This window comes from Kogia breviceps, chromosome 18, assembly GCF_026419965.1.
Source record: "Kogia breviceps isolate mKogBre1 chromosome 18, mKogBre1 haplotype 1, whole genome shotgun sequence".
Lineage (NCBI taxonomy): Eukaryota > Metazoa > Chordata > Mammalia > Artiodactyla > Physeteridae > Kogia > Kogia breviceps.
The window spans coordinates 57,600,011-57,625,737 of NC_081327.1; the positions used below are offsets into that span (position 1 = coordinate 57,600,011).

General features: G+C 68.2%; 1 protein-coding gene across 3 annotated transcripts in view; it reads right to left on the reverse strand.

Annotated features, from left to right (window-relative positions):
* The window catches only part of PIEZO1 (piezo type mechanosensitive ion channel component 1 (Er blood group)), a 52,319-nt gene that overhangs the window by 963 nt on the left and 25,629 nt on the right, over positions 1 to 25,727 (reverse strand). The window contains exons 3-48 of one of the 3 annotated variants that reach the window (XM_067019448.1): positions 23,301 to 23,423; positions 22,255 to 22,297; positions 22,007 to 22,145; positions 18,920 to 19,088; positions 18,560 to 18,773; positions 18,295 to 18,466; positions 18,097 to 18,210; positions 17,927 to 18,017; positions 17,115 to 17,215; positions 16,538 to 16,798; positions 15,776 to 15,887; positions 15,447 to 15,625; positions 15,221 to 15,369; positions 14,966 to 15,148; positions 14,499 to 14,611; positions 14,236 to 14,390; positions 13,921 to 14,097; positions 13,343 to 13,468; positions 13,065 to 13,265; positions 12,506 to 12,710; positions 9,474 to 9,578; positions 8,754 to 8,907; positions 8,294 to 8,534; positions 8,129 to 8,225; positions 7,866 to 8,037; positions 7,372 to 7,461; positions 7,201 to 7,295; positions 6,873 to 6,944; positions 6,177 to 6,277; positions 5,672 to 5,753; positions 5,546 to 5,602; positions 5,284 to 5,456; positions 5,086 to 5,177; positions 4,676 to 4,867; positions 4,329 to 4,587; positions 4,070 to 4,258; positions 3,586 to 3,847; positions 3,235 to 3,346; positions 2,999 to 3,146; positions 2,702 to 2,916; positions 2,421 to 2,579; positions 2,191 to 2,338; positions 678 to 866; positions 474 to 566; positions 224 to 396; positions 26 to 148 (exon numbers count right to left, since the gene is read on the reverse strand). In XM_067019448.1, coding sequence (XP_066875549.1) covers positions 26 to 148; positions 224 to 396; positions 474 to 566; positions 678 to 866; positions 2,191 to 2,338; positions 2,421 to 2,579; positions 2,702 to 2,916; positions 2,999 to 3,146; positions 3,235 to 3,346; positions 3,586 to 3,847; positions 4,070 to 4,258; positions 4,329 to 4,587; positions 4,676 to 4,867; positions 5,086 to 5,177; positions 5,284 to 5,456; positions 5,546 to 5,602; positions 5,672 to 5,753; positions 6,177 to 6,277; positions 6,873 to 6,944; positions 7,201 to 7,295; positions 7,372 to 7,461; positions 7,866 to 8,037; positions 8,129 to 8,225; positions 8,294 to 8,534; positions 8,754 to 8,907; positions 9,474 to 9,578; positions 12,506 to 12,710; positions 13,065 to 13,265; positions 13,343 to 13,468; positions 13,921 to 14,097; positions 14,236 to 14,390; positions 14,499 to 14,611; positions 14,966 to 15,148; positions 15,221 to 15,369; positions 15,447 to 15,625; positions 15,776 to 15,887; positions 16,538 to 16,798; positions 17,115 to 17,215; positions 17,927 to 18,017; positions 18,097 to 18,210; positions 18,295 to 18,466; positions 18,560 to 18,773; positions 18,920 to 19,088; positions 22,007 to 22,145; positions 22,255 to 22,297; positions 23,301 to 23,423 — 6,820 coding nt within the window. Of the gene's footprint in view, positions 1 to 25; positions 149 to 223; positions 397 to 473; positions 567 to 677; positions 867 to 2,190; positions 2,339 to 2,420; positions 2,580 to 2,701; positions 2,917 to 2,998; positions 3,147 to 3,234; positions 3,347 to 3,585; positions 3,848 to 4,069; positions 4,259 to 4,328; positions 4,588 to 4,675; positions 4,868 to 5,085; positions 5,178 to 5,283; positions 5,457 to 5,545; positions 5,603 to 5,671; positions 5,754 to 6,176; positions 6,278 to 6,872; positions 6,945 to 7,200; positions 7,296 to 7,371; positions 7,462 to 7,865; positions 8,038 to 8,128; positions 8,226 to 8,293; positions 8,535 to 8,753; positions 8,908 to 9,473; positions 9,579 to 12,505; positions 12,711 to 13,064; positions 13,266 to 13,342; positions 13,469 to 13,920; positions 14,098 to 14,235; positions 14,391 to 14,498; positions 14,612 to 14,965; positions 15,149 to 15,220; positions 15,370 to 15,446; positions 15,626 to 15,775; positions 15,888 to 16,537; positions 16,799 to 17,114; positions 17,216 to 17,926; positions 18,018 to 18,096; positions 18,211 to 18,294; positions 18,467 to 18,559; positions 18,774 to 18,919; positions 19,089 to 22,006; positions 22,146 to 22,254; positions 22,298 to 23,300; positions 23,424 to 25,727 lie in introns of those variants that run through there. The other 2 variants (XM_067019446.1, XM_067019447.1) reach the window with 2 other exon arrangements.

Here is a 25,727-nt window from a genome sequence, read left to right on the forward strand (position 1 = left end):
CCCCCAGCCCCCAGCCCCCACTCACACGGACTGGTCCGAGGTGCCCTCCAGCAGGCCGGCCAGCTGCCTCCGGGCGGTGCTGTTGGGGGCCAGGCTCAGCGTGTGCTTCTCGTTGGTGTACTCCACCGTGCCTCCCTTGGCCAGGTCCCTACGACAGCAGGAGCTGTGACCCTCACGGGCGTGCTCCCCCCCCCAGCCCCGCCCCTCCCGTCCGGGGACGCACCTCTGGAAGTTCCAGGTGAAGCGCAGGGTGATGTCGGCGGTGCCGTTATACAGCTCCCGTTTCATCTGCGCCCGGCTTGGTGGGCTGATGCGCCAGAGCGCCCCGGAGCTCCCCTCGATCTGCGCCGTGACGATGTCCTCGGGCCCGTACTGGCTGATGAACTGCATGGCCAGCTGGGCGGAGGGCAGCACCTCAGCGGGGCGCAGCCAGGCCCCCTCCCCTCCCGGCGCCTGCGCTTGGGGGCACTCACCGGGTGGGGGTCAAACTGCTTGGACAGCTCCTCGTAGGCCTGGTGCGTGAAGGGTACGATGGAGGGCTGCTGGGCACTCATGGTGAACAGGGGCTGGCGGTGGGGACACGGTGATGTGGCGCTAGGGGGGGCTCCCCCGCCCCAGACCACCAGCAGCCACGGGAGGCTGAGCCCGCGCCCACCTCCCAGGCGGGGGCTGCTCACCTCGTAGCCACCCAGCTTGAGGGTGACGGTGACGTCAGTGGGCTGGTTGACGACGCCGACCACGGACCGCACGAGGGACATGAAGAGCAGCGGGAACCAGATGATGGCCACGAGGAACAGTATGATGAGGCCGCCCATGCCGTACTTGACGATCTTCTTCTTCTTCTGCCCCTTGGGCTGTGGGTATTTCTGGGGTGGGGGACGTGGCGCGGCACAGGTCACCCGGCGCGGCTGTGCGCCGTGCCCCGGGCAGCCTGCCTCCCTGCTCTGTGGCGGCGGGCGCCGTGGTCTCCGGCTCGCCTGCGGCCCCCACGAAGTCAAGCCTTGACTGAGCATTGAAACTGAAGCCATGGCCGTGAAGACAGTGGGGACTGGGGAGTAGAGCCCAGAGCCAGCAACGGGCCCTTCCTTCGCGACCCTGCAGAGGGGCGGCTGACGCCCACAGGGGCACGTTGGGCCCTTAAGCCCTCGGCAGAAGTGAACTCGAACCTAAGACCTGAAATGGTGAGAGCCTTCGGGGCAAACCTCTCTGAGAAGGATCTGGTGTTCGGAATACACCAAGAACTCTCCCGGCGACAGAAAACCACCCGAGTAAAAGCCGGCCGAAAGCGAGAGTGGCCGTCTCTCCGAAGGTGACACACGAGGGACCGACAAGCACAGGAAAAGATGCTCGACGTCGGCAGCCACCAGGAAATGACAGCAGCACCGCCTCAGCCCTGCCAGGACCGGCGCGACACGACAGTAACAAGTGGGCAGGCAGGACGGCGCCCCCGTCGGGCGACACCCACGCGGCTCCTCGGAAGGGGCGCCTGGAGCCCCCAGAGGCACAGAGCTCCACTCCGAGGTGTGCACCCAGGAGAAGGGGCCTGTGGCCACAGTTCTGGACGCGAATGGCCACGGGGGCGTTTTGGGGGACACCCAGAAAGCTTATTACGGCGGAACACTGCTCAGCCCCGAGAAGCAGTGAAGCTGCGACGCAGCTGCGTGGATGAACCTCGGCCACGTCGTGCTGAGAAGCCACGCGTCCCGCGGTTCCACGCAAACGGCACGGCAGGAACGCGCACGTCCGTGTAGAAGAGGGGGGCCGGGGGCCGGGGACTGACTGCTAGCGGGAACGGGGCCTCTCTCTGGAGGACGGGCACTGTCTTAAATTGACTGTGCTGACGGTTGCCTAAGTCTGAACAGGCTAGAAACCACCCAACTGGAGGTGTGTGAATTTTATCAGTAAAACTGCTAAAAACAAAAAACAAAAACCCTCAAAAACCCACTTTACATTTTAGCGCCCACACCGTGACCCGTGCTAGTGAACCAAGGGCCCGAGAAGCCAGGCCTCTCCCTCCGTGGGCAGCCACCCCGACACGGCTACGTTCACCGTCCCCTCGAAGAAGCCCCTTCTGGCCTCCAGGAAGCTTTTAGGATGATGCTCTCTGGTTCGTGGGCTCTGAGCCCCAGGAGGGACCCCAGTGGGGAGTGACCAGTGTCCCCTGCTACCCCCACCTCGGGGCCCGGGCACCTTTTCTGTCTCGCGGCTACACTTGATGATGAAGATGTTGGCGTAGATGTCCTCCACGCACATCCAGTTGGACAGGGACAGCGTGGTGTCCGTCCACACCCAGTCCATCACGGCCCGCAGCTCCACCAAGAATGGCACCAGCCGGAACCTGCCGGAGGCCGGGGCACCGTCAGGAGGGCCGGTGGGGAGGGCAGCCCTGCCGCAAGAGCCCCGGCCTCAGCCGCACTCACCCCTGGAAGAGGAAGAGGTTCAGGTGGTTGTACTTCTTGGTGAGGAAGTTGCCGAGGATGCGGGTGGGGTAGCCGCAGCGGATCTGGTAGGCGGACAGGGCGAAGTAGATGCATTTGACGAAGTACCACAGCTGGGCCACCGCGTTCTGGCTGAACATCCTGGACGGGACAGGAAGCCAGCTCAGGGTGCCCGTCTGGAGGCCGGAGCTCCAGGGTCCCCGACCCAAGCCTGCTCCGGAAGGAGCAGCGTGTCCAGGCGAGGCCCGAGCCCGGGCACCTACCGCTCCGTGACGGCAGGCAGGATGAAGAACATCCAGAGGTGCACGGCCAGCACCAGGACGACCTGGAAGGCCAGCTTGCCCAGCACGGTCTTGCGCAGGTAGAGGGCGCGGTCAACGACCATGGTGCCGAACTGGATCAGCAGCATGACCAGGAAGGCCTCCGGCACCTGGTCGTCTGACAGGGAGGATGTGATGTCTGTGGCCGCCGAGTGCTTCTGTGGCCGGGGGAGCAGAGGTCAGGGGCGCGGCTGCAGCTGTGGGGCTCTGTGCTCGTGGGGGCCCTGAGACCCGACTCACCCCAAAGGCCCAGAACCCGAAGATGATGATGACGAAGTCGACGACGTCGGCCAGGAACATGAGGGCGTAGACGTCGGTGGCCGCGCGGTACTTAGTGTGCAGGATGTCGTGGAAGAAGCGCCGCACAGGCCAGTACATGCTCTGGGCCCTGCAGGCGAGCGGCCTCAGTCCAGGCACGTCCAGGCACCCCTCCTCCCACCCTCCCCAGCCTGGGCGCTCCCGGCCGGGCCACTCACAGGGACAGGCAGCAGCTCTGCAGCCGCAGCCCCAGGGCCCTCACTCTTTCGCGGGGGCGGCTCCGCCTCTTCTCGCTCTCTGCAGCCACCGCCTCCTTGTCGTCCTCGCCCTCTGTGGGGGAGCAGCTGCTGCTGACAGAGCCCACGGCGCAGGGCTGGGCCCAGCTCGGACTCCCGACCGTCCCGAGACGCCCCCCAGGGGCTGCCATTGCCCCGCCTCACAGACCAGACTGAGTGCGGGGACCACCCCCCCTCCACAGAGGGTCACCAGCAGTGGCCGCCAGGGACGCGGCTGGGGCAGTGGCTCCACCGGGTGGGCCGCGATGGCTGTGCGTGGCCGGGCCCTCGTACCAGTGGCTGCCTGTCCTCTGGGTTCTGTGCTCTCCTTTCTCCTCTTCCTGAGACGCAGGCTGACGCGCCTCTCGCCACGTGGCTCTGGGGGCCCGTCCTTGGCTTCCACCGGGATGTCGTCCTCAGTGGGAGCCCTGGCCGCCCCTGGCTCCCCCTGGGGTCCCAGCAGGGCCGGCTCCTCCTCAGCCCCCTTGGCCTTCCCACTACCCCTGTCGTGCTCCTTCAAGAGAGGGTCCTCGTCGTGGTCCCAGAGGCCGTAGCACTGTGGAGGGAGATGAGGAGCTGGTGAGGAGGCCGGCGTGGCCACACCGGGCAGCACACAGAGCGGGCGAGGTGGCCAGACCCACGCTGGGCCTCGCGGCGTCCGGCCTGCCTCTCGGAGCAGGGTGGCCGGGCGTGCGTGCGTGCGTCCACGTGTGCTGTGTGCCTACGCGTGTGTTGTGCGTGAGCGGCGGCTGCCCTGCGGCGGGGCGCGTGGGCTCACCAGCAGCTGGGCGCGGTGGAAGAAGAGCGCCATGAGCTGCAGCAGGTCGTACTTGACGTAGCTGTCGCTCTTCTCCAGGCCCAGGATGCGTGGCGGGAAGTAGGGCTTGTTTTCGTAGCGCCGCAGCACGGCGTAGCTGTTCCAGGGGAAGAAGCCAAACTGGAACAGGTACTTGGCGACCACTGTGACCTGCAGGCAAGCGGGGTCAGCGGGGTGCCAGCCCCCGGCCCTCAGCCCCCAGCCGGCCGGCGAGGCCCACCTCGGTGAAGACAATGGCCGTCATCCAGAAGCGCTTGCTGGGCCGCGGGATGGACAGCATGGCCCACAGGAAGACCAGCATGGGCAGCACCAGCGAGGCGGCCGAGGCGGTGACCATGTGGTTGAGGATGATGACGAAGTAGCAGAGCAGCTCCGAGTGGGCGGCCACGCACTGGTACGCGGCCTCCAGCAGCCGCAGCGCGCGGCCCTGTCCCGCCGCGAACCGCTCAGCCTCCTCCAGCTCTGGGATGTGCAGGCACCTGCCAGGGGACCAGGCTCAGAGCCTCTGGGGCCACCAGGTAGGCCTGGGCCCACCAGCCCTCCCGCTGTACCCCCCTCCCCGCGCACCTGTGCAGGAGCAGCTCACTGGCTGTGCGCATTCTCGTGCGGCCGCCGGCAGGAAGCTCCCGGGAGCCATGCAGGGAAGCCCCGGGCTCGGTGACCATCTCCTCGCTGCTGCTGTGGGCGTTGTAGCTGGTGCTCAGGGAGCTGCTGATGTCCTCGGTCACGCTGCTCAGTGGCTCCTCCGCCCCCAGCCCGCTGCAGGAGGAGCGGGTCACAAGGTGGCCTGTGCGCCCCTCGGGCTCTGGGACGGGCCTGGAGGGCTTCGGGGTCTCGGTGGATGAGGGCCCAGCCGGCTGCCTGCTCCTGTGCAGCAGCCCAGGTGCTGGGGCTGGACCTCATTCTGGGCCAAAGACAGGCCAGTTGGGGCGGGGTGGGTCCCCGCTCCGACCTGAGCTCCCAGACCCCTCTCCTACCTCGACCTCGATGGTGTGCCCGGTGCATCACGGATCATCTCAGCTTCGCCGGCATACAGTTGGTCCAGCACGTCCCGGTGCACCTCTCCACCCTGGAGGGTGGCGAGGGGCTCAGGGCAGCTGTGGTGGGTGAGGAGGCCTGGGGGGGGGGGGGGGGGCCTCAGTGGGCGGGGCGGGGGGCGGGGCCGGCCCACTCACCCGGAGCAGCTCCTGCGTGAGCAGGTAGCGCTCAGCGCGCAGCACGTCGCTCATGGCGCGGTGGTGCCGCGTGAAGTCGTGCAGCCAGCGCGTCAGCCCGTCCACCAGCGCCTGGCCCAGCACCCACAGGAACTGCACGGTGCTCAGCGCTCGCCGCATCACGTGGCTGCGGCCTGCGGCAAGGGTGGGGCAGGCGGGCGCTGGAAGGACTGCTAGTGGGAGACCCCCAGCTCCCCAGCCCCTAGCCCTCGGGCCAACTCACCGGCTACCTCATCCTCCAAGCCCTCTGCCAGCTCTGCCTCCTGGTGTGCGTCACCTCCTGGGCACAGGGGTGCTGGTCAGCACCTTGCAGCCCCACCTCCCTGCACCCCGCCAGCAGCGGACTCACCTGTGGGCAGCTGCTCTGCCCGCTCCTGACGCTGCTGGTGCAGCACCGTCTGGGCGCTGGTCATCCACGCCTGGTACGCCATCTGCGGGCCAGGGCCCTGGGTTAGCGCTCGGCTTCCCCTGACCTTCTGATCCCATTAGCTGGGGAGCCTGGGGTCAGGAGGCCCGGCTGGGGGCCGTCAGCTCCCTGAGCCTGGGCAGGAAAGGGGCCACGGAACGGTGGGGGGAGGACTGGGCGGTGCGTGCAGCCCACCCAGCATGTCCTGCTTGTCAACGTCAGGCCCCATGCTGAGAGCCAGGGGCCCAAAGATGGACAGGAGAATGTGTGTCCAGTACACGCTGAGCCCATCTCCAGGCCACAGTGGCCGCCACAGGCCTGGGTGATCGGAGGGACACACAGCTGCCTGTGACCTGTACCCCCAGAACCCGCTCTCCCACTCGACTTGCGGGCGCAGGAGATCGGCCGTCCGTCCTCCTCGTGCGGCCCTGCCAGCCCAGGTGCTCACCTGGAAGGCACTCTGTGCTGACGGCCGGGCGTCCTCGAGCTGCACCTCCTCCTCCTCCTCACTGTCGGACTCGAACAGGAAGTAGTCCCCGGAGTGGATGACTGTGGGCAGAGGTCACTGAGAGCTGGCCGCCCCCGAGGCTGGGCGCTGTGCCGCCGCCTCCTCCCCCAGACCCTCAAGTCCGTCTCCTCGGTTTGGGGTGGGTCCGGCAACAGCCTGGCCATGCTGGGTTCCCTCAGCAGCCTGTGACCCTGGGCCGAGGCCTGCGTGCCACCCTCCCCCCAGGGATGGCCCCGGGGGCCGGGGGTCGGCAGCGGCAGCCTGGGGGACTGTGGCGCGGGCACGGGACACAGGCAGGAGCGGTGGAACGAGACCAGACGGGGTGAGAGGAACGCGTGGGGGCGGGGTGGGGAGAGCAGGGCCAGCGCCGCCCAGCAGCCAGGATCCAGGCTTCCAGGCCCCAGCGTTAGGAAGCAGGAGACAGACAGAACCTGTTATTGGGGACATGGCCCCAAGACAGCAAGGCTCAGCACAAGGCCTGAGAGCCCGCACGCAGGGCTCCTGGGGGTGCTGGGCAGGTCAGCGCAGGGCGCGCTTCCTCGGGCCCGGGGGAGACAGCGGCCAGGGTGGGGGAGGCCTGCCTGGCGCACGGCAGCTGTGAGAGGGCAGCCGGCGGAGGCGAGGTGGGGGCAGTACCTGTGGCGTGGTCCAGCCAGGGCCGCCACCACTGCGGCCGTGGCGAGGAGGAGCCCCCTGGACTGCCAGGCCCTGCGGAGGGGCGGGGTGAGCGTGAGCCAGCGGGGAGCCCCCAGGGCAACGAAGGGGCGGCCGCGTGTGGCGCCCTGGGAGTGGGAGCGGACTACAAGTGCAGACGGCTAGTCGCGGGCGACGGAGAGCGACCCAACAGCGCAGGGTGGTCGGGCCGGAAGCCCCGCGGGACGTCACGCGGCACAGACGCAAGCAGGCTCCACCGGGCGTGGACACACGGGGACGCAGGGCCGGCTCAGGCTCCGTCCACACTCACCTGGCTCCTGGCTGGGGTCCAGGGAGCCCTGAAGGTGGCCGCGGCTGGCCCGGCCCTGCCTGTGCTTCTCCTGCTTGGCCCGGATGCGCTCCATCCTGCAGGGCGGGAGGCGGCTCAGCGCTGGGTGGGGCGGGGCCAGAGAGCCCACGGCCCCGCCCACACGGCACCTACTGTCTTTTCAGCTGGGCCAGCGACTTCTCCTCCGCCCTGCGGTGGAGCTCAATGGTCTTGAGGTTGGCAGCGTTGTAGAGGGCAAAGCCCCTGTGGGGCAGCGAGGGGGGTGGGGCATTAGCTCCGGCTCAGCCTGGCGTCCCAGGTCACAGCAGCAGGGAGGGGCCCAGTCCACGGAGCTCGATACCCGCCTCATCACGCGCTGCTTCTATGAGAGGGAGAACCTCCCGCAGCCTCCAGTCTTACGGGGTAGAAGACGGGGGTTGGGGGGATGGGAGAGCTGCTGGCCCATCAGCCAAGCGTGGGGATGCGCGCCCTCGGGCCAGCGCGGCGGCCACAACCGGCCCAAAGCGCCAGCAGGCGGCAGAGCCGGGCCTGGGGCCACGTACCACGAGGGTATGGAGAAGGTCTTAGTGGGTCTGTCTCCTTGGTCCTCCCTCTAGGGGACGGGTCACGTCACGGAGGGACGGCCCGGGGCGCAGCGGGGGGCCCACCTGGAGGCCTGCAGGGCAGTGGCGCGGAGCTCGGCCCGGACGTGCAAGAAGTAGTAGCTGAGGAAGATGCGGCGCTGCAGCAGCAGGAACAGGAAGCAGATGCTGTCCCACAGGACGCCCGCCTCCTCCACAGGCAGCAGGCAGTCCTGGTCGCGGCCCAGCACCTCCTTGGCTGCGGGTGGACGCCAGCCAGGTCAGGGTCCTGGAAGCCGCGTATGTCCCCACGCGCCTTGGGGCCCCGGCCGCCTGCCTCGCCCACTCACGGTTGTAGTAGCCTTTGACCGTGCACGCGAGGCTGAAGAGCTGGATGACCCAGCAGAAGCTGCTCTGCATCTGCTCCACGAAGACGCAGGACAGGAGCTGAGGGCGGGAGGAGGGTCAGCCTGGGCCCCCCCGGGCGGGGGGCAGGGGCCGGGGGCCGGGCTCACCGAGAGCATGTTCTTGGAGACGATGACGGTGACATTGTAGAGGATGAGGCAGTCCCATAGCACGAGGCGGGTGCGCGTGTCCTGCTGCAGGCTGGTGCCGAACAGCAGCAGGTAGAAGCAGGCCAGCAGGTAGCCCAGCCCGAAGATGCTGACACGCGTGGCCCCCGTGACGAACACCACCACCAGCACCAGCCAGAAGAGGTAGCGGAAAACGGCCACCTTCAGCGTGTCGAGGTAGGACCTGCCGGGCGGAGTGTCACCCTGGGCCCCGGTCACCACCGCCTCCGCCGCAGCCCAGGACCAGAGGAACTCCCGGGCGGCCCCTCTGCTGTGGGGCCGGCGTCCGCCCCTCGTCCCGGCCCCAGAGGCACCCCCGGCAGCGCGCGTCCTGGCTCAGTCCCGGCTTGAGCCCAAGCGCGTCTGTCGGCCCCGGGGCCCCCGCGGCCTCCGCGACGCCCACCTGCAGTGGATGAAGTTGGGCACGGGGTTGGGCTCCCCCTGCAGCGGCTCCAGGCCGTCAGCGTTCGTGCCCGCCACGCGCTGCCACTCCTCCGTGCGCTCGGCCAAGAACACCTGCCACTGCTGGGAGGCGCAGAGCAGCAGGAGGACGTCGTCTGTGGGCACACAGGAGGCCACTGCCGCGCCACGCCCCGGAAGCGCTGGCTGCGCGCAGGCCTGGCCCGCGACGGGGTGCAGGGCACACCCTGCCCGGCTCCGCCCTCGTCCCCCAGGCCGAAGGGTGCACGCGGGTTTACGGCGGCACCTGCACACAGCGTGGACGTGCACACGGACGTTGGAGAACACGCCTGTGTACATGTTCTGCACGTGTACACGTGGGGGTCCACGTGCACCACACGGGTGTCAGGAAATGAGACCCACGGGAGCCTGACCGCACACCCGTGTCCTCCCCCACGTCCATACCTACGTGCACACCCGCGCCCACACCATGTGGCAGGGAGCGCACACGTGAGGTGGGCCCGTGGGACCAGGCACACTCACGGGACACATGCCCCCGCAGGGAACTGTAGGACTGGACCCGCTGGCAAGGCCTGGACGGTGCAGCCCTCGCGGGCCGGAGAGGAGGGTCAGCGCCTGCCTGCCACCCATCCCGCGGGGACCTGCATCGCTTCCTGCACGGCCAGCAGTGCCATGTGTGTACGAGGGGCCCCGGGGGACTCACTGATGAGGTTGGTGGCGTTGGGGGCGCTGAAGAAGTCAGGCAGGTACAGCCACCTGATGAGGGCAGAGTTCACGGGGACAGCCCGGCTCCAGCGCCATGGGTAATCTGTGGGCAGAGGGCGCACATCACCCACCATCCCGACGCGTCCCCAGCGTCCCCGGGAGTCGCTTGGACACCCACTCCCACCCGGAGTCTCCAGAGCACACAGGACCAGCGAGCCCAGTCCTCAGGGACATGTGCCCCAGGCGCCAGTGGCTGGGGAGGGGGGCGGGGCACGGCCCCGTGTGTGGGCCACGGTCGGCGTGGACCTGCGTGCGGCTTCACGGTGCACCTGTCAGAATGGCTAAAATAAAACCATGTGGGTGCCAAGTGCTGGCGTGGAGGTGAAGGGGCGGGACCACCCTGGCGGGTCACCCCCGAGAACTGAAAACCACGGCCGCACGAACACCTGTGCACCACCGGACGAACATCCGACATCCCGGACCTGGAAACAGCCCAGTGCCATCCAAGGGGGAAAAGGTCAAGCCAACTCTGGCACACCCAACCCGTGGAAAACTGCCCAGCAAGGAGTGTGAGCAAAGCGTCATCCAGGCCACAGCCCAAAGCACCGAAACTGCATCTCACGAGAGAAGCCAGACCCCTAGGCCACACCCCCCAAAGGCAAGCACGGTGGTCGCTGGGGATGGGTGGGGGGCAGGGACCTGGGGACGAACACAGCTCGACACACCGGTCAGCACCACAGAGTGGAGCCGCCTACGTGGCTGGGGGAGCCCGGGACGCAGCGCAGACCGACAGGTGATCCGATCGGACAGCGCGCGTGTGACGCGCCTCCCAGGAGGGGCCGGGAAGACAGGAGCTGCCCTAAGCAGCTCCACAGACGGTGTCTTGACGGAAGACAGACACCGTCCACCAAGACGAAGAAGGGGAGCAGCGACACGCACACCCGGGGCCCGGGTCTTGGCTTCTGAATTCCACCCTCCAGTGAGAGGAACCAGGCTCGGGGCCGGGGGGCTCCTGAGGCAGCAGCAGCGGGTGGAGCCACGAGTGGGGACGTATCCCAGGGCCGGCGCCGGGACGCTGTGGACAAGCACCAGCGACAGGAGAGCAGCAGGAGCCTGGGAATACGGGCCTGCTCTCCCTCTGCAGATAAGTAAACGACCGGACAGACCCAGCGGGAGAAGCGGCAGCTCCTCTTTACAGACGGCGTCGATCAGTCACCACGAGAGACAAAACCAGCGAGAAAACCAAACAGCCCCAGCGTGCGGACCCACCGAGCGCACTAAAACCGGCGGGCAAAGGTTTACACGGAAACAAGACTCCCGCCGGGTCCTACGGCCGCCCTGCCAGTCAAGACGCGACAGTGACGGAGCAGCGGCGAGACTGGTGGAAAAGGGGTGTCGCCCGCGACGAGACGCCCCAGCCCCAGCGTGACCCACTGACGTGGGTGCGTCACGTCTGTGGCTTTCTTGCCAGAAGCGCGGAACCTGGTCTCAGGAAGAAACACCCGTCGGTGCTGGGTCGAGGGGTGTTATACAGACGACCGCCTCGCCTCCTGTTCCCCAGTCTCAAGGTGATGAAAGACAAAGGAGCCCAAGGAGCCGGCCCAAGGGGTCTGCGTGGGGGCCGAGGACAGAGAGCGGTGGGGGCCCCTGGGGGCAGCCATGCGGGCCGTGGTTCCGGCCGTGGTTGGTGGCCTGGCACCCATTTTGCTCCTTAACTTTGGTTGCCGTGCTGGGTCGCTTCGGAGGCTGACGTTCATGGCGGGGAAACGGGGTGAAGGACGTTGAGGGGCTCGGCTCTGCTTTTGCTACTCCTCAGCCCAACCCACAGACTGTAACCCAAAAGGGGCCTCTCACAGGGCAGGGGCCCGACTTCCAAAAACACTGCCGAGGGCTCCACGGGCACCTCTGACACGCTCTGAACGTCAACGGGAACACAGGATGCGTTACAAAGCGTTCACACAGAACCCTGCACCCGCTGACAAGACAACAGGAAACAGGGTGGGGGGAGGGAGAGAAATCAAAGCTCCTTCTCGCAGAGAAGCCAAGTGACAAACGTACCAGGAATAACAAATCGAAAACGTCCATTTTATGAAGTCCCGCCAACGGCAGGGAGAGCCAGCAGACGTGGACCCGCGGGGCAGAGTGCAGGTCCCCTGACAGGGTGGGCCGGGGGCCCCCGACGCCCTGATGGCCACTCGCCTCCCCGTCAGGGACCGTTCCTGCCCAAGCATTCACCGGTGTCTAAGCACTGGGGCACAACCCACGATGCCAAGTTCCGGGCTCTCTGTAAGCCCCCTGGCCTGACTCTGGAAAGGTCACAACAGACAGAGGCTGGGATAGTCTTGACCAAAGGCGATGGGAGAAGAGGACGGCCAAGCACTCCCATCAGCTGCTGGTCAAAGCCAACAGCTACCAGGGACAGGGCCCTGAGGACGAGGCCGCCGAGCATGGATGGCGCATCAGACCGGGGTATCATCCAGGGACGGACAGCCGTGTGTGGTCCCCGTCCTGAACACAGAGGGTCCCCGCCCTGGCTGTACTGAGCGTGGAGCCCAGACTGACTCCCATTTGCCCAGGAAGAGCGTACAGCTGCTCCCTGGACTATTCTCCCAACCTCTCCGGTTGTTTGAAAGTTTTCAAAATAGAACGCAGGGGGCTTCCCTGGTGGCGCCGTGGTTGAGAGTCCGCCTGCCAATGCAGGGGACACGGGTTCGTGCCCCGGCCCGGGAAGATCCCACGTGCCGCGGAGCGGCTGGGCCCGTGAGCCGTGGCCGCTGAGCCTGCGCGTCTGGAGCCTGTGCTCCGCAGCGGGAGAGGCCGTGACAGTGAGAGACCCGCGTACCGCAAAAAAAAAAAAAAAAAAAAAGAACGTTGGGCAGAAAGAAAGCAGAGAATTAGGGGAGACCAGCAAGGGGGCCAGCACAGCCCCCGAGAGTCAGCACAGCCGCAGCCCAGAGTCCACGCACGGGGAGGAGGGGCTGGGATGCCCAGGTGGGGTGCCCACGCCCGCCCGCAGGCCGCCCTGCTCACCGACACACAGGGCGGGGGGCACGCCCAGGCACAGCAGGTACTGGTAGAGCAGGAAGAGCGCCAGGAAGAGGCAGTAGCTGGGCCAGAGGCGGGCGATGGCCTCCCGGCGCCGGCGGGTGAGGATGGCCACCAGCCAGCAGCCGTGCAGGATGACCACGAAGTTCATGCGCTGCCCGATCACGTTCACAGCCGCCAGGAAGCAGATCTGGGGGGCACAGCGGGATGAGGTGACCAGGACGGGGACACGGCGCGCTGGGGGAGGAGCCCTCCTGGAGGGACGGAGAGGCTGGACACGTCTCCACGGTGGGGGAGACCAAGGCAGGGGCTGCGTGGTGGAGTCGACATGGAGCCCATCTCCAGCCGGGGCCCCAGACCCCTGCCCTCTCTGCAGGCCCCTCTGCAGGCGAGGCCAACCCAGCTGGAGAACACGGCACCCTCGGTGGTGCCCCCTCCCCCCACCCCGGGCCTGCCCATCGCAGAAGACCCCACAGAGGCTGGCAAGGACCCCCAGTGGCTCAGCCCTGCCCAGGGAGGGGGCGAGGGTCGACGCCTGCCTCACCTCCAGCCCAAATTTGTAGAAGAAGAAGTTGACGAAGTACTTGAGGCAGCTGGGCAGGTCGCGGTCCAGCCGCTGGCGGGTGCCATCGGCGCAGACGGCCTGGGCCGGCAGCGGGGCCATCTGGAGCCGGCGGCGGTGGTACTCCTGGCACCGGTACACCACGGCCTCGAACACCAGCAGGAGCAGGATCTGCAGGTGGTTCTGGGGGACGTGGGCAGTCAGGCCCCGCCCCCGCCCCGGCTCCCCCACCCCACCCGGCCCACCTGCCCCGCACTCACCCCGATGTAGCCCAGGCTCGGAAAGCCCTTCCGCACCCCAAACCAGTTGGCGGGGTCGATGGGTCCCCGGTACAGCAAGGACTCGTGGATCTCCGTCTTCTGCAGGTTCGTGCTGTTGGGAAAGGGCTGGGGGAGGGGTGGCGTCAGCACCTGCTGCCCACCAGGAACCGCCAGCCCTGCGCGACACGCCCACTGCAGCCACAGCTCCGAGGGTCTGGGCCAGAGCACAGCTGTCCTCAGCCAGGGACACGGGGGGCTGTCAGCCTCCAAGCCACCTCAGTGGGGAAAAGGGGACACGGTGTTCGGGGACAGGGAGGCCACCAGCAGGGGCTGGGACAGTGAAGAGAAACCGACGGGTGGGCTTCGCCGAGCAGCCCCGCACTTCCCTCCAGCGGACGTCGGGCCCCTGTGCCCCTCACACCAGGACCTGCCCTTCCGTCAGGAAGCCGGCCGGGTCGGGACACATCTCTGAACCCAGACCTCTCGACCTGGGGAGCGGGCCCTCGGCAGCCAGCCCGGGCCCCAGGGACGGGCCCTCTGCATCCGTCCCTCCGCCCGAGCTGGAGCGGCCGCCGTACCTCGGTGCAGTTGCTGGCGTACTCGTGGGGGCTGACGGCCTTGAGCTGGTACAGCATCTTGCACACGATGATGATACAGGTCCACACGGTGGCCAGGCAGGAGGCCATGGGCCGGAAGCGGGGGTAGGGCAGGGCAAAGGCCCAGAGCACGACCAGCAGGAAGTTCAGCACCGACACCTGTGGGCAGGCGGGCAGTGGCCGCGGGGTGGGGTGGCAGGCCGAGCTGCGCCCTCCCCGTGGGCCCACGACCCGCAGCCGCGCGCCGGTACCGGCTCCAGGGAGGCCAGCGAGCGCGCCTGAGCCGCCCACGCTCACCTCCTTCAGGGCCACCCACGCCGTGTACAGGGCCACCAGCTTGAAGACGTGCAGCTCCAGCAGCCGCCGCGTGAGCACTTGCGTGCGGCTGAGCACATCCGAGAAGCCGGCGGCCAGGTCCAGCAGCCGCTCAGCCACCAGGCCCCACTTGCTGGCTGGGGGGTTGGGGGGGACAGTGAGGAGGAAGGGACAGGGCCTCTGTGGCCTGGGGGGTCCCGTCCCGTGTACTGACGGGGCTCCGGGTCCGGACACCTTGAGCTTACCCTCCGAGAACTGTATGGCCTGGTGGGGGCCGGCCACGCCCAGGCCCTCGTCTTTGGGTGCCGCTACCTCTTCCTCTTGCTGCAGCAGGGGGGTCCCGCTCACCGTGTCCTGCCTGGGACAGGGCCCCAAGTGTCCTTCCCTCCCGCGTTCCTGGGGTGCCCTGCAGCCCCTCCCATTCCTGCCTCCCCACCTGCCATCCCACCCCGGCGCTGGGACCCCTGTGCTGCGGCCACTAGGTGGGAGAGTGGGGCCCGGCTCGACGTCGTGATCCCCGCGGGTCGGAGAACACATCCGGTGCCTGAGGCCCCGGCCTCTGCAGGCGGCGGCCGAGACCTCAACCCTGTTCCGGGTCTCCCGCCCTAACCATCCGTACAGCCTCCATCCCCGCCCGAGACCGGCCTTGCCCTGCGCGGGCTCCGGGGACGTGCTGCAGACCCCCAGGCCCCGGGAGGGAGGACGGGCGCACCTGTGAGCCCAGCGCAGGGTGCGGGCGCTGGGCCGGGGGCGGTGCTCGGGGTCGGTGAGCTGCATGAAGGGCCTGTGGAAGTAGTGCAGCTGCAGGATGCAGGCGAGCAGGAAGAAGCCAGGGACCAGGATGCTGGAGAAGAGCTCAGACACGCTGAACTGCTCCAGGCCCAGGTCCCTGAGCCTGTGTGGGAGGGGGTGTCAGTACTGGCGGCGTGGCGGCCGCCGCCCGCCCCCCACCGCGCCCGAGACTCACTGCTCGTCCGTGAGGCCGGTCAGGTTGCGCCAGTAGGCGGGGAAGTCCTGGAACTGGAAGGTGTAGACAGCCACCAGCACCAGCATGGTGTAGGCCACCACCAGCCACCAGAACGCCTTGAGCAGCTTCCGCCACAGGCTGTAGTAGACCTGCCGGCCGGCCAGGCGCGGTGAGGCCAGCCTGCACGGCCCTGCGCACCCGCACCCCCGTGCCCCGCCCCTGGTACCTGGAAGAGGATGAGGCAGAGCAGGAAGAGGAGCATGTAGACGATCTTGTACACAACGAGCCGGCCGGCGAAGCTGACCACGACGAACATGCCGGCGCACACGTAGACCCAGTACTTGGCGCACACGCCCCTGACCAGCTCCCCCAGGCTCCGCAGCAGCGTCTGCGTCCGCGTGGGCTCTGCGGGCCGGGCGGGGGCGAGGGGGGCGCAGCTTCAGGACCAGGCGGGTGGGGGAGGGGCCGCGCCCCCGTCGCCCCCTTCCCCCCTCGCCCCCCCTTCCCCCCTCGCCCTCCCTTTCCCCCCTCGCCCCCGCCGCCCGGCCTGCTCACCTGTGGCTGCCACGGTGACCTCCATCAGCGCCACGGGGTCCCGCGCTCTCTTCAGCAGCTTCTCCTTCACAAACTGGCGCAGCAGGAGCCAGAAGGTCAGGGTGTACAGCAGCTGGGGGGCGGGGGCAGCGTCACTGAGCGCGGGCCGGTACCCCAAAGCCGGGCCCGGCCAGAGGAGACAGGAGCCGGGGGTGAGACCGCAGAGGGAAGGCGGCCCGCCCGGCCCCCACGCGCCAGCCTCCCTGCGGGCAGAAGCTCAGCCTCTCACACGTGTGCACGAGTTCACGCACAGACGCACACGCTCCCACACAGCAGCTCCCGAACTCACACACCACCACGTTTGCACACAGACCCACAGGTGAACGCGGGGTCAGAGACGTTCGCACCCTTGCAGGCTCCTGGGCTCACACAGTGAGATGTGACTAACTCACGGGTCCCCAACACGTGACAGGCAGCAGCACGGATGGGCCGGCGCGGTGGCCTCTGTCCCGGGAGGGGACACGGCGAAGGCACAGACACTCGCCGGGACGCGGGGGCTGCGTGCGACGCTCCCAGAGCCCGTGTCAGGCACTCCCCCCGCAGCACGAGATCATCACTCGTCCCCTCAACAAATGCTCTCCGAGCAACCGCTCCGGGCTGGCTGGGTGACCCGGGCGACACCCAGACACGGGCTCTGGCCTCCAGAGCGCCCACGGCACTGGGAGCTGGGCGGCGGGCGGCGTGGCGGCGTCCCAGGTGCTCAAGGGGCGGGAGCGGACTCACCATGGCGCCCAGGTCCAGGCAGGGGTAGCGGGTGTGCTCCAGCCCCAGCTGGCGCAGGCTGACGGGGCCCAGGGCGGTGGGCAGCTCGGGCCGCAGGTCCATGGCCCACACGTAGCGCAGGCTGCAGAGCACCAGCCCGTAGAGCAAGATGAAAGGCGAGCAGAGCATGGCCATCTGGTGGCGGCTGCGCACGGTCCAGATGAGACAGGCCCAGAGCAGCAGCACAAAGGTCAGCCAGCTGTGGTAGGTGATGCTCCACACCTGGACGGCCAGGGCGGGGCTGTGGCTGCGCAGGACGCCCGCCCCTGCCCCCAGGCCCCACCCCCCAGGCCGCCGCGGTGGCAGGGCGCCCAGACGGGAAGGCCGACCTGCCGCGCTGGCCCCGAGAGTGGCCCGGGCACGCCCCCACCGCGCATGTGCGCCCTCACACACGCGGCCGGGGGCCGCCCGGGGCTGCTCTTGGCCTAGCGGGGCACAGCCCCAACCGCTTCTGGGGACAAGGCACCAGGACAGCATGTCACGAGGGAGCCCGCGGGAAGCCCCAGCCCCGAGGGGTGGCCCAGGCCGGCGCCCTTACCATCATGGCGATGAGGGCACATACGTAGCTCTGGTCCATGATGAGGTGGCCCAGGCCATGCCACGGAGACGTCTCCTTAGGCCCAGTCAGCCTGGGGTGCGCTAAGGGGTGAGGGCAGGGGTCACCAGGGAGGCGAGACCCCTGCTGGGTAACCCCAACGTCGGTAGGCCCGAGCCCCTTGCCTACACCCTAGTGGCCCGCAAATGCAGACAGCGCGCTGGAGCCACAGCCCAGGTGGAGGGGGGCCACGCCTGGCACAGGCTCACGGGGCGCTGGGGGCGGAAGACACGGGCAAGGGGTCCGGGCTCCTGTCCGACCCTGTGCCCGAGGTGCTGTGGGACCCTGGCCGGTCCTCGCCCCTCTCCAGGCCTTGGTTTCTGAGACTCTGAAGGGATGGGGTGGAGGAGACTGCCCTGCTCCCCTTCCAGCTCTGGGAGCACCCACGTCCCCAGGTGCCAGCCCCCGAGGCCAGCGGCTTCATCCTCTGCTTCGTAAAATGGAAATCGAGGCTCAGTACAAAAAAAACAGGAAAAGGAAAAAAAAAAGCACCACAGAGCCCCGCCCCGGGGACACTGTCTTCACCGCTCCCAGGGCCGCAGAGACAGCCCAAGGCAGGGCATTCAAGGTCTCTGGGGACCGGAAGGCAGGTGGGGAGGGGGTGGGAGACTGGAGACCCCCGCAGGGTCTCGGGTTCCACGAGCAACACAGCTATACCGCGCCCGCCCCGGGTGGCCCCAGAGAGGTGCGCAGCGGGACAGGCCGCCGGGCGAGGCCGCCAGGGGGCAGCACCCGTGTGGCCGCGTCATACTCACGGGGCCGCTGCTGGGCAGGGCTGTGGTCAGTGAGGTCGTGCACGATGCAGTTGTCCTCGGGGTCCGGCGGCGTGGGCACCGGCATCGTGTGCTGCAGACAAGCCGAGGCCCGTGAGCCGAGCCTGGGGGCAGGGGGGCGCCAGCCCCAGGGCTCAGTCCAGACCCCTCACCTGCGTGGCCTCCTCCTCCTTGGTGGCTGTAGCGCCGGTGTGGCCCTGGGGCCACTGGTCCACCTCGATCAGCTCCACCTCCAGCTCCGCCTTGTCCCCGGCCGCCTCCTTCCCCTGCGGAGGCCGGAGGGGAGAGCTCAGCCCCACACCCTGGCCTGAGGGGGGCGGGGGACACAGGGCGCTGGCCCGGGCACTGACCCAGTCCGCGGGCCGGCGCACTCGGAGCCTCAGGAGCGAGGTCACGGTGTAGCAGAGAAGCAGCAGGATGCCGGGGCTCGCGTAGACGGGCCAGTCGTGGCTGGTGTTGAGGACCAGCACGTTGGGGCTGGAGCAGTTGGTGGGGGCCGCGAAGTCCTTGAGACCGAACACCCTGCCCACGGAAGGCGTGTTACTGACTGTGGCGAGGACGTCACGGGCGCCGGGCAGGCAGGGCCCCCGGCCCTGCTCGAGGGCGAGCCCTCACCTGGCCCAGATGCTGGTAGGTGGGAGCACGGACTGGGCGAGGGGCGTCTGGTAGCAGTAGAGGCAGAGGAGATGGCCGGCGCCAAAGCAGCCCACCGTGACGCAGAGTGCGCTGAAGCCCAGGGGGCTGATGGGAAAGTGGCAGGCCCACCAGGTGCAGACGGTCAGGAAGAGCAGGAAGTAGACACTGGAGAAGGCTGAGGGGTGGGCGATGCCTGCAGGCCAGGCAGAGGCACACAGGGTCACTCCTGGCCTGGGCAGCCTGACCGCCGTCTCACGGGTCAGTGGGGAGCTTGGCTGCCGAGACGCCTGCCAGGGTGACCGCCAGTGGTGGGGTCCCAGCTCCCTGCCCAGCGGGTACCTGCCAGCGCAAGCAGCACTATGGCCAGAGTCCGCCCAGCGGCCACCAGCAGCCAGTGGGCTGTGATCCGGAACCGGGCGGCCAGCCAAGATCTCCGCTTGCGGGGCAGCGCAGGGGCTTCCTGCAGCCCCACCAGGGAGCCAGTGTCCACGTCCCCATCATCACCGTCCTGCCAAGGTCACGGGGCGGGCGGGAGTCAGGTGCAAAGTCAGGTGCATGGGGAGGGAGTGGGGGAGAAGTGGGGGAGGGAGAGGAGGGGAGGGGGGAAAGGGAGGGGGAGGGAGGGGGAGGGAGGGGGGAGGGAGGGGGAGGGAGGGGGAGGGGGGAGGGGAGGGGAGGGGCCATCCCTGCAGCCCCACACCCTCCCCTCCCCACACCCACTGCCAATGCGGGCCCTCCTCCGAGGGACACAGGCCGCCAGCCTGAGCTGTGGCCGCGTGCTGCCCTCCAGGCCCAGCTCCGCCCACCGTCTTCCCACCGCCTCACTCGGGTTCACATCCCCGGAGGCGGCCCACTGCGGCAGCAAGACACGCTCCTGCCAAGACTTGGCGCTCAGGTGACTGACTCGTGCAGGCTGACCTCACAGTACTCCGGAGCCCCTCTAGGACCTCTTTACTCCCCACCCCCACCACAGGACCCTGAGGACAGGGCAGGCCCACAGGTTCCTGCATCTGTCCCCAGTGCCCCTGGCCTGAGAGGGCCTGCGTGGGGATTTTTAGGGAGAAGAAAAGCAGCGCGCAGCACAGCCATGCGTGCGTCTCACTCTACAGTTACAGGGCACCTCTACACCCTACCCTTGGTCCCACGGCACCGCACCTGCCTCTAAGTACAGCGACAGAGGCTCGGAGGGGACCCCAAATCACACAGCCAGGGAGGACAGTGCCCAGGGTGCAGCCGGCTCCTGCTCTGCCGCCTAGTGGGGCTTCTGAGGAGTGAGATACACACCTGGGTGGCCCTTCCCGGCCTCAACTGCCTGTGGGGCACAGAGGCCCTCCGGGGCCTTCTGCCCTGGTCCCGCCTCGGGGTTTCCCGGAACAGAGCTGTTTCCTGGAACCAGGGAGGCCAGGGGGAGGCAGAGAGAACAGAGACTCTTTGTCAGACGCCCGGGCCCCCGTGTCCCCAGCTGTAACATGGGCGCCGTGCCTACGCCCTGCCCCGTGGCAGAGGTGGCCCTCGGTGTCCAGGCTGAGAGCACGGGCTCAGGGGCCTGGCGCCCCGATCGCACGCCGGCTTCGAGTCAGGGGTTAGGGGTCTCGCCTGCGCAGCCTTGGTGAGCCCCCTAACCTCCCTGAGGCTGTTTCCTGCCTGTCAAATGAGGGTGGGGCAGGGGGCAGGCCCCAGAGAGGTGCCACTGAGCCGTGCCTGGAAGGAGGGGAGGGGCCAGGCCAGGGCAGAGGCCCAGCCCTGGGGTCAGAGCAGTACCCAGGGTCCCCCCATTATGTACCAGAACGGGGGGAGAGGGGGACAGCTGCTGGAAGGCGCTGTAGCCAGGCCCGAGCTCAACCCTGCCCACAGCCTGGCCCCGGCCCTGGGAAAGCTGCCGTGGAAAATGAGCATTTCTGGGCGTGAGAAGAACCAAGGCAGCTGCTGAGCAGAAGGACAGCTGCTGGGGGCCGCCCGCATGGCCCAGCCCACCACGGCCCCGCCCCAGCCCTGCCTCGGCTGGCCTCCAGGACGCACCTCCCCCCGCAGCCCCAGTGACCCCCTCAGGGCGGGCACGGACCCACGTGTGCCAAGTCAGCACGGGCGCGAGTACACAGATCGTGTGCAGCCGCGTGTGCCCGCGGCCCTGCAGGTGGCAGCATCCACACAGGGGCGCCGGGGCTGCTTCTGGCCTTGAATTCCGGGCGCCTGTGATGGGTGCCCGTGGCCCTGCTCTGAGGTCTGTCTACACCAGCCACGCCGGGACCAGAGTTCAGCCCCCAGGGGCTGCCAGGACAGCCCTGTGCCCCGAGGGGGTGCTGGGCAGTGTGGACTGGGGGGCTAGCCCTTCCCGCCCACCCCAGGCGTGGGGAACGAGCCAGCCCCTCCCGGTGGAGCTGTCCCGGGAAGCCCCGGCTCTGCTAACGAGGAAACCAGCGGCCTCCCTGGCCCCTGCGCCCGCCGATGCCCAGGCACCGGGGGGATGGAAGCGGACGGCCAGGTCAGGGGGCCACCCCGAGGGCAGGCAGCAGGGCGGTACCAGCCCCACTTGATCCGCACAAGTGCCTGGTACAGCCGCTCCACCTCCAGGCCCCCGTCTCCCCCTCTGAAATGCGGGTGCCAGCCTCGCCCTGCAGGACTCGGGGGATGGGCAGGTCAGCTGTAGGCTGAGCCCCACCTCGACCTGCGGTAGGAAGTCCCTTCCTCCCTGGGGACCGAGGCCCTCGTTTCCGCAAGCACCAGCTGCTGGACCGGTGGACACGGGCTAAGGGCGTGAGCGTGTGCCCCCCCCGCACAAGGCCTCCCCGGCAGGGACCCCGGACGGCCTGGAGACCAGGTCCTACTGGACAGAAGCTGAGGCCGAGTGTGAGGGGCCCAGACTGGGCTCGAGACCACAGCTCTCGTGCAGGGACAGGAGAGGACACGGAAGAGCCCAGGGGGACCCCGAGGACTCCGGCGGAGGGCCCTGCTTCAGGCCTCTGAGCCGACACAGCCCCTGCCTTGACACACACAGCCCACCGATGCCCCCACTGTGGGCACGGCTGCTCAAACATCGTCTGTCCATCCGTCAGTCCGTCCATTCACCCATCAGTCCCTAGGCGCTCCCTGACGTCTGGCACAGACCATCCTCCAAGAGCGCTGACGCCCTACTGCCCTGAGGCCCCGAAGACCCTCTCCCAGGGGCAGCTCTAAAGGCGCAAGCGCCGCCTGGGGTTCCTGCACGTGCTAGGACCACGCGCTGCATTGCTAGTAACCCCCCCCCGCCCACGGGGACGTGCACTTGACCTCCTCCATCGCTGTGTCTCTCCATGATGGGCATATACGGACTTTTACAACGAAAACGCCCACGTTTGTAGAAAGAGAGAGATAGAGAGGGAGGAAGGAAGAAAGAGCAGGTACAATAGCCCTCCGGTGGCTGGGACGCAGGCGCGCCCCGCCCCTCACCGATTCCCAGGCACGCTGGCTCCGCCGGGCCGTCCGCGCGCGCCTCCCGCAGACGCCAAGGCACAGGGCGGAGACCGCCAGGACACCTAGGTCGGGGGCCACCAGGCGGATGGCACTGGGCACGTCCTTCAGGTCCAGCCTGCGGAGGGCGGGGAGAGTCCGTGGCCGGCTCAGCGGGCAGGTGCCAGCGGGGGGCACCCCGGGAGCTGGAGGCCCAGGAAGTCCCCGAGGGAGGCTGGGGGACTCACCTCGTGACCCCTATGTGTCGGGAGATGGTGTCCCAGGTGCCGCCTGCGGAGAGAGGCACGGGGGAGCCGGGTCAGGCGGGCGGGTGCTGAGAAACCCCTGCCGTGTTGCCAGGAGGGCCTCGGGAGCCCCAGAGCCACGGAACTCCTGGCGCCCAGGGGTGCTTGAGAACGCCGCCTTCGCCGGTGGGGTAACTGAGGCCCAGCCGGGGAAAGCTGGGCAGATCAAAGCGCATTAGCTCTGCCTGGCAGAATGGGTTTCATGGCCCAGCTGGGCGCTGTGTGGCCCGGGAGGCCGGGCCGGGCTCTCCTTGGGGGCCCGAGTGGGGAGGGCTGGTCTAAGAGCCGCCAGGACCAGAGGGGCCTCGAGGCACCTGACTTCTCTCCAGTTTCTCAACTGCAGGAGAGGCACGATCTTCACAGAATGAAAATGGGACGTGGGGTGGGACGCGGGGTGGGACGCGGGGTGGGACGCCCCGCCCGCCACAAGCCGGTAGGACGTGGAGGTGGAAGACCCCACCGTGCAGCTGGGATGGGAGCCCAGGGTTCCATCCTGTGAACACTGGGGCGCTAGTGTCAGGGGAGGTGGGAGGGCTGGGCGCCGGCTGGGGATTCCATCCTCGGGGTGAAAGGGCGCAGGACAGTGGGCGGGCGGCACACCACGCGCCCCGGCCCGGCCAAGCCTCTCTGCCCCAGAGGGCTCAGGAGGAAGATGTGAGAGGGAGGGGCCTGAGAAGGCCGGGGCTGCCCGGACACTGTGCTCTGGGAGCAGCACTGGGCCGGTGCTCAGCCCGGCCCCACGGGCACCTATCCCCGGGGCACTCACGCTGGGCCGTTTGGGCTGCATATAAACCGTGGCTGGGCACTCGGAGGCGGCCCGTATCAGGCAAGGCCTGGGTGAGGCAGGGCGGCCCCTGACGCTGAGCGGAACTTTGCGAGGAGCGTGAGGCTCCCCCCCCCCCACCGGGCTCTCCAGTCGCTCAGGCCATCGGCTCTCCCCGGGGCCTGCTGCTCCCGGGCACCCCCTTCCTGGCCCTCCGGTGACTCACAGCTCGGCCCCAGAAGCTGGTCCAGGTGGGGCACGGTATGCAGGCATATCTGGAAGGTGAGGTGGGCTGCCAGGAAGAGGAGGCTGAAGCCCAGCAGGACTCGGAGGAGGCGGCCAGTGTGACCTGTAGGCAGAGACGGCAGGGGTGAGGCCGACGCAGCCGGCCTGGAGTGGGGGGAGGGGAGGGAGCAGGCCGGTCAAAGCCACTCAGCCCTGCTAGCAGCCCCGAGCCAGGCTGTGTCCACCAGCCCGAGACACGCACCCGGCACGGACCCAGGGTCTCACGGGGCCGTGGGCGGCGAGCTCATGCAGCACCCCCCTCCTACACCACCCCACTGACTGCTCACCACAGCCCCGGGGTCCAGCACTGTCATGACCCCAATTTACAGACAGGGGAGTGGACACAGAGAGGTGAAGTGACTTGCACACAGTCGCACAGCAAGGAATCAGCAGAGCATCGTCCACCCATCCTGCCTGCGCTTGGTCTTGTCCCTTCCTGGGGTGCGCAGCGGCGCGGGCCGAGCCAGTGCGGGAAGGAAAGGCCCCCTCGGGCTTGGGGGCCACCTTCAGCATTGCTCATGTATCCGGGAAACACCTGGGGTGCTGCTTGGCCCTGGCAGCGGGGTGCTGCCTTGTGGCCAGTGCGGGCTGACAGCACGCGCCATCCAGGGAAGGCCTGCCCAGCACTCGACCACACTGCTTAGCGAAGCTCGATCTGCTCTCCTGCCCACAGAACAAAGCCTCGGGCTCCGAGAGGTGGCTGCACCCCGGGAATTCACACGGTGAGCTGATGAATGGGAGGAGGAACGGATGGATGGAGGGGTGAAGGGATGAGGGAATGGGTACAGAACAAACGGATGGATGCGAGGATGGGTGGACGGACGGACGGACGGACTGGAGGACAGACCGATGAATGACTGGGCGGATGGGAGCACGGGAGGATGTATGGATTAGAGGATGAGGATGGCTGGATGGAGAATGAGGGGATAGAGGCATGGCTGACAGCAGTGCTGGGCGAGGCCAGAGGGCAGCTCTGATTTCAGAGGGGGGCGGGGTCAGGCCAGGGTGCGGCTCCTGGAGTGCCCGGGAGGGACAAGGGGTGTGGCAGGTGTGACCCCTAGAGTCTGCCCCAGCGGACTCCGAGATTCGGCCCCGAGCGTGAGAAAGAGCGAGTATCGTTGGCGGGCGCGCGCGCGCGTGAGTGTGTCTGTGTCTGTGTGTGTCTGTGTCTGTGTCTGTGTGTGTGTGTGTCAAGGGTGCGTATGGGTGCTAGACCAGACACTGCACTGGCGGGCGCGCGCGTGTCTCTGTGTGTGTGTGTGTGTGTGTGTGTGTGTGTGTCAAGGATGCGTATGGGTTCTAGACCAGACACTGCACTGGCGGGCGCGCGCGTGTCTCTGTGTGTGTGTGTGTGTGTGTGTCAAGGGTGCGTATGGCTGCTAGACCAGACACTGCACTTGCTGGAAGTGCCTCCTGCCTCTCTCCTTGACCTGGGGTCACTCGTTTGGTCACGTGAGGCCTGCACGGCACAGGAGCGCCGCGGAAGGTTGGCGCCTGCCTTCGTGGGCGGGCAGCCCCTCCTCTGCCGTGCAGGGCAGGGCTCACGCAGAAGCCTCTCCTCCTGAAGGAGCCGGGGCTCCGCTCAGGGACTTTAGGCTCAGGGAGGAATCTGGAGAGGCAGGAATCTGGAGAGGCAGGAAGTGGGGCTGGGAGGCTGTGGCTCCAGGAGCAGAAGAGAGGGAGGCTCGTGGCAGGTACAAGGAGCGTCTGTCTGACCCAGAGCGGGCACCGGGGTTGAGCCCCAAACCTCCCTGACGCGGCTGCTCGGTCTGCAAACGCTCCAGGGCATCTCCGCCCTCAGCACTACCTGCCGCCTCGAAGGCCCCGCTCCCACGACCCTGTTCTGGGGCAGCCCCAGCCCTTGCGGGTGCAGCACCCACCCTGGGCCCGGCTCCGGTGCTACGGTGAGCGCCTTGCAGACCGCGCCCTGCTGACGCGACCTGCGCAAGCGGAGCTGCGGGAAGGGGCGTCCTCCGGTCGTCCGAGGCTCCGTCACACCGAGGACGGGGCAGCGGTGGGCCAGGGAGGGACAGGGTCCCCACGGGGGAAAATCAGAGTTTGACCACGAGCCCTGGCCGGGGGCAGCAGGGGCCCATCTGCTCTGCCGAGCCCGGGGCGTCGTCTGCTCACAGGCAGGAGGGCGCAGGTCTGGGGAGGATGGCAGAGCCTCTCACCCCTCATCCAGCAAAGACAGGGAGCCTCCCGCTGCACTCTGTGAGCTGAACCAGACCCGCCCACCAGGCCCACCACGTCCAAATAGCACCTGAGTTAGAGCAGAGCCGAGGGGCTCCAGGGGCAGGTGCACCCTCTCCCACGAGCAGCCGCGGGGCTGGGTTTTGTTCTAAAGCAGTGACAGGGCCTCCCTGAG